General features: G+C 36.6%; 1 protein-coding gene across 1 annotated transcript; it reads right to left on the minus strand.

Moving 5' to 3' along the window:
- Positions 1 to 392: 392 nt before the first annotated feature.
- On the minus strand, positions 393 to 3,944 carry LOC104717572 (monocopper oxidase-like protein SKU5). The gene is made up of 9 exons (XM_010435168.3): positions 3,538 to 3,944; positions 2,918 to 3,027; positions 2,553 to 2,823; positions 2,333 to 2,471; positions 1,881 to 2,247; positions 1,427 to 1,792; positions 1,254 to 1,332; positions 917 to 1,116; positions 393 to 831 (listed from the first exon to the last, which is right to left on the minus strand). The coding sequence occupies exons 1-9, from the start codon at positions 3,667 to 3,669 to the stop codon at positions 732 to 734; spliced, it is 1,764 nt and encodes a 587-aa protein (XP_010433470.1). The 5' UTR covers positions 3,670 to 3,944; the 3' UTR covers positions 393 to 731.
- Between the last annotated feature and the right edge of the window lie 5,681 nt (positions 3,945 to 9,625).

Raw genomic sequence — 9,625 nt, forward strand, 5'->3', positions numbered from 1 at the left:
AAAGCCTCTGTATGAAGCTTCAGACCATAGCAGCATCCATCGTTATCATCAATCTAGGAAGGATGTTCCGGATCCATCGATTTGGCAGCTGCCGTATCAACCTATGAATCTCGTCGTCGTTTTCAGAGCAACTCCAGATCCGACATGAGGGGAAACAAAATCTCTTCCAAAAAAAAAAAAAATCGAAAAGCTTTCGAGAAGACGATTCGAACTCAGGTTCGGAGGCTCTAAGAACTAAGCCTTTACCACTAGACTACTTTGACATACTCGTTTAGTCATGAAACCCTATTAGATATATCTGTTGCGAAACGTGGGCTTGATACTTAAACCGGTTTAGCGATTCCGTTACTGAAGTTAACGTCTGTTTAGTCGTATGTTCGATTCAACCAATCTTTAAAAGATAAGGTTTTAGTTGACACTAAATTAATATATCATGTATTTTTATTCCAACCGAAAACCATTAGGTATTAAACGTCCAAATTAAAATAACATCGGGTTTTTTTTTGCATTTTTCCCTTCTAATGAATATTTGTTTTCTCAAATAAACAAATCTCCGGAAAAGAATAAAACAACAGATGGAATCCAAAAGAAATAGAAAAAAAAAACAAGTCAGATAAAAATCCAACAACCCCTAAAATAGAAGAACTGTGGAAACGTAAAGAAGAAGGAATCATCTCTGGTTCGATATCAACAAAACCCTAGAAAAATACATCAAACCCTCAAATTATATTTCAATGCTGAAGCATCATCATCATCACCAAAGCCATTACCACCATCAAAAGATTCGTTAATCCAATGCTTTTAGTAGCTGCTGATGAGATCTTCTGTGGCCTGGAAACAACAAAAGAAAATAATTAAAATCAAGTACGTAACAGTAAAAAAAAAATGTGAGTTCTTGAAAAGGTTTGTTTCTTACTTTTGTAGTTTTTGGAGAGCACCACAGTAAAGAACATTGTCAGGGTGCCCGAATTCGGTTTTGTTGTTTTCGTCTGGATTAACCACTCTAACGTATGTTTCTTGTCCAAGATACCAAGAATCAAGATTCTCTGTTCTTAGATTCCAAGCTCCAGGGTTGTCCAAAGATATCAAGATCGCTGACCATGCCCCTGGATACACCTGACAATATCACCCAAAGAACAAACTCAATTATTACAACATTGAAGAGTGAAGACCTCAATTTGCATTGTTTACATTGGTATTTGCATTTGGCTTTAACGTTTACAACACTTTGTATAAGGGAATTGAGTTAATACCTGAATAGTTGAGCGGGCAATACCGTCCCATTTGTTGTAAGTTCCTCTACTGTTCTCAGTCCACTCTCCATAATCCATACTGCAAGCAAGCAAAAGGAACAGTTTATTTACAATGCCAACTTACCAAGAAATCGATAAGAAATGCAGAGACTTTGCAGTCTAACTAAACTCACCCGACGACAAAGAAGGCGTAGCCACTCATGTGATAACTTTGCATCTTAGTGTCATTGTTTTGAAGAACAACTTCCATGAATCCACGATAGGTACCATTGATAATCGAAGTCTCCACTTTAGGCGGTCCAGTTAAAGGTCTTTTAGGGAAATCAAGCTTGTACACTCCTTTAACTTTGAGCTTATCAGCTAGTCTAATAGGCGTAGAAGGATTCTTAAACGATATACCATTAAGAGTTGTTTTTCTCTTCCCATTGATCATCACTGGCGGCATATTCCTCAGAACGTAGACATCAGTTACATTGATAGAACCGTATTTAAACGAGCCTTGTGGGTTAGGTCGTGCACCACTTGCTGATACATTCCATCTGCAACAACAACAACAACGTTTGATTTAAGCCTTTTTAAACTACAAGAACCAAAGAAGCAAGACTTGATTCAAATGTCAAAACCAACCTGATGGATCTTGCTTGGTTCATGGAGAAAGTCTTGTCAAATTCATCTTGTGGTCCAGGTGGTAAGTGACCTTTAGCTTTACCTTTAGAGTTGGTATAGTGTAAGATTCCAACTCCAGTGACTCTTCTCCATATGGTTTCATTTACAACCCGAGCACTCGCAACAATATAGTAATCAGCACTCGCGTTTTGATCCATTGTAACCAAGAAGGAGAAAGATTGACCAACATGAATATCCAAACTTGTGTAGTTCTGTTGAACTGTGTATGATCCTTCAGATTCCGCAAGAACTAAGTTGTGACCTTGAATCCTAAAGTTCAAACTTGTCGAGATTCCAACATTTGACACTCGAAGTCTATAAGTTTTTCCTGTTATTGTCACAAGACAATACCTTCCATTAACAATCCTAGATAACACAAATGGATATAGAGACAAAAAGCTAATAATACTCACCAGGGTGTACTGTAATAGTTTCGAAGTCGATCCCTTCGGCAACAAGAGTATCATTGTATCGGTAAGGTCCTTTACCGTTAATGAGAACACCATCAGGCATTCCAAGATGTTTACCATCATCTAAAGCCTTCCTCAAAGCCTACATTTTCCAAACAAAATGTTGGAAACAAACTTCTCAAAATTTTTAACTGCTTGAAGAAAAGGCGAAAACTATACTAACCGTGTGGTTCCTTGTGTACCAATCACCAATAGCAATGGTAATATCGCCTTCTGGAGTAGAGAAAGGGACTGGAATAACTGATCTAGGATTGACAATGAAGGAGCCAAAACCACCAGCAGCTCTTTGGAAATGAAGAGATGGGAAGTAGAAGAAACTCCCAATCTGGTCCTTAACTTGAAACTCATAAGTCCAATTCCACTTTGGTGGGATTGGACAATTGGTTCCTAACACTCCATCTTGCCATGAAACACGTCTCTGTTGGATTCCATTCCTGTAAAACATTACAAAACACATTCACTAAAGCTTTCTTCTTTCTTCTTCACCACAATGTAAAAAGACAAAAAAAAAAAAAACTCCATCCTTACCAGTGAAGAAGAAGTCCCTCATCCAATTTGTTTCTAACATTAACGACCAGGTTCTCATTGGTCGTAACATTGATTGTAGGACCAGGAAACTTTCCATTTATAGCAATTACCTGATAACGTAATTAAAGAGAGAAGTTAGAACCCTAATTGTGTGTGTGTTTAGATCTATACTATTCACTTTATCCTACAGTTGGATCTGGAGTTTAAAAAAAAAAGACTGAAACTTTTCTTACTCTAAAGGCAAAAGAAAAACCAATTCATTCAGGTAAACTTTGGATAAATCTAGAAAAAAAAAACACTTTTACATTGTCTATTGAAGAAAATGAAGCAACAAAGATTGAAGCTTTTTGGAGAAATCTGAAATTAAAGAACAAAGATAGAAACTTTACTAAGAATCAATTGCTAAATGTTTTTGCCATTAATAGACACCTAAAAGTTAGATCTTTTTAACTAAGTGTAAATCTCTAAGAAATTAAGGGTTTTAAAAAATGTGGAAGCAAAACCAATAAAGTTCAAAGCTTTGATTAAACCAAGTTCAAAATCTGAAACCCCAAATCGTAAAATCCAAAGAAACAGTAACAGAAATCTAAAGATCTAGAAAAAGAAAAAAAAAAAGAAACCTGTTGAGGAACACCAAGGGGAGAAGCAGTAATGTAGGAGACTTCGAAGTTATAGAAAGAATAAGGATCTGCAGCGAAGCAGAGACTTATGCTCATGAAGAACAGAAGAAGCAGGATCTTGAACAAATCCATGGTTTCTTGTTCTTTGCTTTTGCTTTTTTTTTTTTGTTGAGAAGCAATAAACAATGTGTTGAATTGGGTTTGGGGTTTTTAAACAGATTTGTTTAAATCTCTGAGTTGTGAATTTACATTATCAGATTGGGGGAAAAAGGAAGTGAGAAGTGGGGAGAAACTAGAAGCTATAAAGGAAAGAGAAGCAGAGGACACAGAGATAGAGACAGAAAGAGAACGGCTATAATTTCCTTAGGTTGCTGCCTTAATTAATTAATTTCTTTATTATTATTATTATGTTTTTTTGACTATTATTATACCAGAAATAAAGCCGCACAACGCGCCTGTAAATTTGCCTAAATGCGAAGATAAAAACGAAAAAAAAAAAATATATATTATAATTCTATGAGGTAGTTAGGTTTTTGAGAAATCATTTTTATTCTATCGATTTGAGCAAAATTTAATAATATCTACTTGTAATATCAGTGAATCGTTGCTAAACTTTGTATTTATATTTAAATCGAACTGTCTAGTTATTGTCTTAAATCGTAAATTAAGAAGTAATTATACATAGTTAATTAGATATATGTCATAAACTAACAGAACGTTGATATTGAATTACTATGTTATTTATTTAAAATTTTGAATGATGATACCATTAATATTATGAAGAGTGTGAATAATTTTTAAAAAAGCAATTACTTATTTAATTAAAAGAAATAATAAAGTGAAAAATACCCTAAATCAAATTATTTGAGTTTGTTAAGACAATCATTTATTACTTTAGCATCTTATATTCGAATAACATTCTTCATACTTTTCTTTAAATAATACTAAATTACTGAATTTAATCATTTTATAGATACCTTATCCTCCATTACAGAAATTTAATCTTCTTTTTGTCGGTGAACATAAAATTTATGAAAAATCCAAGAAAAAAATAAGTTCACACTTGAAAAAAAAAAAAAAAAACAAAGCCAACGGATATAATGATAATAGTACTGCATGATGACAGCAAGAAAGAATGGCTCCCATATGGTTGACAATTTTTTTTATATTCTTTTTCGTTTTCCACCGAAAATAATTTTTTTTAATGTATATTAGCTGTAAAATTTCCATTCATAGACCATTATTTGTTTTCTTATTAAAAAAAATATTCCAACGCGTATTTTCTGATTGATGATTAGCTAACAAATTTACACTGATTGTGGAGAATTATTGTTAAGAAATTATGATGCATTGTTATAATATATAAATGATGACTTAAAAAAAAATTTGAGTTAGAAATTTGTCGGTTTAGGGAAGTGCATTATGTACGCAATAATCACATGCTGCTCGCGTGCTAACTTTAAGCTTATGTTAAAATAAATAAAATTAACAAGTAACTTTACAGTTACATTACTGTATTAATATTTTGATTAATGTGAGGAAGATTTGATTCTTGACCGGTTTGATTTGACCAAAGGCATCTCTCAGGTCAGTTCAGAAAGAAAGAGATAAGATTATTATTATGAGAGGCGCAACGCAACGGTGGGCTACTCCGGATGTGCCACGTCACACTGCTGCCAGCCAAAACGAAAGAGATCCTTCTAATTTTGACCTTTGTTTTTTCTCTTACAAAACACCAAATTGTACGTTTTAGCTTCTTTTTTTTTTTGCAAACAAGAAAAAAAAAAGCTAGTTTTAATTTTCTTCTATGTTGAAGTATATAAAATTGCATGTTGTTGACGGATGATAATATAAAAACATCCCAGATTCTGTTCAAAATAAAATATATAAAAAAAAATTGAAATTTGATCCATCATCCATGTATATGAGTTATGAGTTATGACTTATGACATTTGTATAGGATCCACATATTTTTTGCAATCATTTTTTTATTTCGTATAAAACCTTGTATTTATCGACATTTTCTAATTGCATGATCAAGATAAAATTTATATCTCCATCGTTTTGTTTTCAAGCTTATCATTCTGAAAAGACCTTCTTAAGTTATGTATTAACGTGTAATAACTTTCTAAGAGTAATTCTTAGTCACACCAATTTTAGATTATGTTTTCATCACGTCATGTTGTAAAAACAGTGAATTGCTAAAACGTCCAAAGGTATAAATATTGCAAAAGAGTGTCGGTATACCTTCGTAACCGAATTAGTACGTTCGATTTAAAACCTTGTAATCGAATATATGCAACGTAATTTAATTTGAATGTATTTTCAATATTTAATGATTAAAGTATCCTTCAATTTTAACAAAAAAAAAATCAGAATTGTGGAAAGAAAACAAATACAGAACTAGGAAATTCGTTAACCTATTTATAAAACACACAGTCATTACCGGTTCCATCTTAACATTTCTGTCTACATTAATAAATTAAAAAAGGCCGAAATTAAATACGAAAAAAAAAAAAACCATTTTGCATGGAGCTATTCTAACATTGAGCAGTTGTAATAAATTAATAATAAATCTGCCAACTAGTTGAACATGTGTAAAGTAATTACCAACAGCTAACTTTTGCTAAGATTGGTGTGTGGTAGTTGAATTAATCATCCCAACGAATTTAGTTATTTAAAATTATAAATAAATAAAATATACTGCAACGGCTAGTTCATTTTGTTGTTTGTGCAAATTCTTTCAGCGATCCAAGAATCATTTGGAAGTATCTTCAGTTTTACGATAAGCATAACTACAGTAAGTTACTGATCAGTGATCACATGTTATGTAATTTGCAGTGAAAAATAAATTTACCATGAAGAAAAATAAATTTACCATGAACATTGCAATATATAACACAGTTTTAACCTAGAAAGGAGCATTAACATATTTCACTTGACACCCATCATTTTGTTGTTGTCTAATTTTTTTTTTATCTGCCAGATAATAATTTGCCAAGTGTGTTTCGAACTATATAGATTATGGCATTATGCATATTACATAGACACGTATAGTTGGATCAAGTTGACAAGTTGGGAGGACACACGTGGTCCAGTATGAATTATGGTTTATCTTTTGGTAGTCGTGTATGGAATGATTTTCTCAAAAATGATTTAAAGTCAAGACAGACCTTTTCTAATTCGTTTGGGTCCAGTCCATTGCAGAACTTTGTTCTGGTTTGGAGACTCCTTGGGCCGGGTCATGGTTCCATGAGAATAACAAACTTACTTTGAAAATGATTTAGATTGTAACTCTAATACTATGTTGGTTAAAGTATTCTCTAACACATGTATTTGAGCCACCCCGAGTCCAAACAATCTATGTGGATTAGTCAACAACCGTACGTTTCAATGCCAAGGGATTCGTCTCGACCTCGCGAGTCAAATTGGTAACACAAATTGTTGGAGGGAGGTTCTTGTTGAGATTTAAGCGGAAGAAGAGAGAAGGAGAGAACTCGGCAAAGAGAATATGAAAAGACTTATATTTCATAAGTTATTCTTACAAAGATTTACAAGGGAATATATATAACAAGATTACTAGGGCAACACCCTAATAAATCACATAGGGAATAAGGAAGGAGATATAATCATTCCTAAAGTTAAACTCGACCCTTAAATGCACCACCCAAGACTATTCTTCCCTTTATCACAGCGGCTATAAAGATCACGGTCAATACTCCCCCTCAAGCTTAGCCATGGGAGACGGCTAAGCTTGGAACCCGCAAAAGATCACCTCATTAAAAACCTCCACATAGAAAATCACATGGGACAAAACCATGTCAAGGAAAAGAGTATGATCTCCACGGGTTAGAAGAGTTTTTTCATGGATGAGTTGGATCAATGAGTCCGAGCTTGCTGGAGATGTATTCGTAAATCTGAGAGCTTGTGGCTTTGGTGAAGATATCCGCCAGTTGATCTTTGCTTGGAGTGTAACACGGCAAGACGACACCTTCTTCAATCTTTTCTCGCACTTTATGGCAATCAACCTCAATGTGCTTTGTCCTTTCATGGAAGACTGAGTTGGTTGCAATGTGTATTGCGGCTTTATTGTCACAATGCATGGTGATTGGTTGATCAGACTCCACTCCAAGATCTTTAAGGAGACTCTTGAGTCATGTTAACTCGTTGGTTAGCTTCTTCATCGCCCTATATTCCGACTCGGCACTAGATTGAGACACCACTTTCTGTTTCTTCGACTTCCAGGTTACTAGGTTCCCTCCAACAAACGTACAATACCCTGTCGTAGATCTCCTATCCATTGTATCACCAGCGTAATCTGCATCACAGTAGCCGACAAGTTCCGTGTTGTTGTTCTTTCCCATCCAAATACCTTGCCTTGGGCTACCCTTGAGATAACATAGAATCCGCTCAAGTGTTTGCCAGTCAAGATTCGTTGGGGCCTTCATGTGTTGGCTGACTTGGTTCACCGCATAGCATATGTCCGGCCTTGTGATCGTGAGATAGATAAGCTTGCCTACCAGCCTACGGTAGCGTCCCACATCTTTGTATGGTTGGTGCGACTCGGGAACTGGAGCACCGGGTGTTGGCTTCTCCCCCTTTCGCTTGACCTGGTAACCCTCCTCAAGTGGCGTGGACACATGTTTGGCTCCCATTTTACCTCTCTCATGTAAAAGATCAAGTGTATACTTCCTTTGAGAAAGAAATAATCCCTCCGGAGAGCGAGAAATTTCTATCCCAAGGAAGTATTTTAGTTCACCTAAATCCTTAATATCAAAGGTAGAGTTAAGAAGAGCCTTAGTGGCACAAATACCGTCCTTATCATCTCCGGTGATAATGATGTCATCAACATAGACGAGAACGACGACACGGCCACCGTTAGTGCGGAGAGTGAACAGCGTATGATCAGCCTCAGAGCGTTTGAATCCATTGGTACGCAGTGTAGAGCTGAGCTTGTGGTACCACGCCCTTGGAGATTGTTTGAGACCGTAAATTGCCTTGTGGAGCCGGAGAACCTTACCCGGAGAAACGATGTGTTCTAAACCCGGTGGAGGATGCATGTAGACTTCCTCAGTCAGCTCCCCCTGAAGAAAAGCATTTTTGACGTCCATTTGGTACAGCTCCCAAGAGAGGTTAGTAGCCAAAGATAGGACCACCCGGACTGTGTGGAGTTTGGCTACCAGTGCAAAGGTATCGGTGTAGTCAAGACCATAGGTTTGAGTGAAGCCCCGGGCCACTAGACAAGCTTTGTAACGCTCTATCTCACCAGTACTAAGATATTTGATAGTAAACACCCACTTTGAGCTGACAGCCTTTTTACCTTTCGGAAGATCGGCCTCATCCCAAGTCCTGTTCCAGATCATAGCTGCTGTTTCATCGTCCACCGCATCTAGCCATTCCTTATATTGCTTAGCTTCCTCGTAGGATTGAGGGACAAAGTGCGCATCCAGCTTACCAAGGAAGGCAGCATGAGCAGAGGGAATAAGGTCAAGCGAACAAACAGCCTGAATAGGATGAGCAACAGCCTGATTGTTGTAGTAAACCCTCTTGTCTTTCCATGTAGACGGATGAGATCGGAGCCGGGTACTGCGCCGGAGCAAGGGTTGAGTAACCGGTTGATCAAGTGTCACTTCTCTATCTGTGCTCTCTGTTTGTTGTTCGGCATGATCAGACTCAGTAGGTGTTCCCGTAGTTGAAGACGCAATCGGTTCGGAAACTTGTTCCAATGATGGATTTGCAATAGGCGAACTCGTATCCAGCCTATCTTCGGATTGAATTGGAGATGATGGTAAAGGATCAGCATTGATGTTCTGTGCGCCAGGCGGTGTTGGTTTAGTGATGCCGAGATGGTCAAGAAGGAACCGTAAGTTAGCTGCCCGGTCAGTATTAGATTGAGATAAGTCTTTTAAACCCTCCCAATCCCTCTTGTCGTAGTAGCCTTGTTGTTCAAGAAACTTGACATCACGCGAGACCAGAGTGCGACCATTGATCGGATCGTAACACTTGTACCCCTTCTGGCTTGTTGAGTAGCCGATAAACATGCTTCTAGTACTTTTGGCCTCAAGTTTATTCCTCTGTACTCCGGGTA

This window comes from Camelina sativa, chromosome 2 (genome assembly GCF_030686135.1).
Source record: "Camelina sativa cultivar CO46 ecotype springtype chromosome 2, ASM3068613v1".
NCBI lineage: Eukaryota > Viridiplantae > Streptophyta > Magnoliopsida > Brassicales > Brassicaceae > Camelina > Camelina sativa.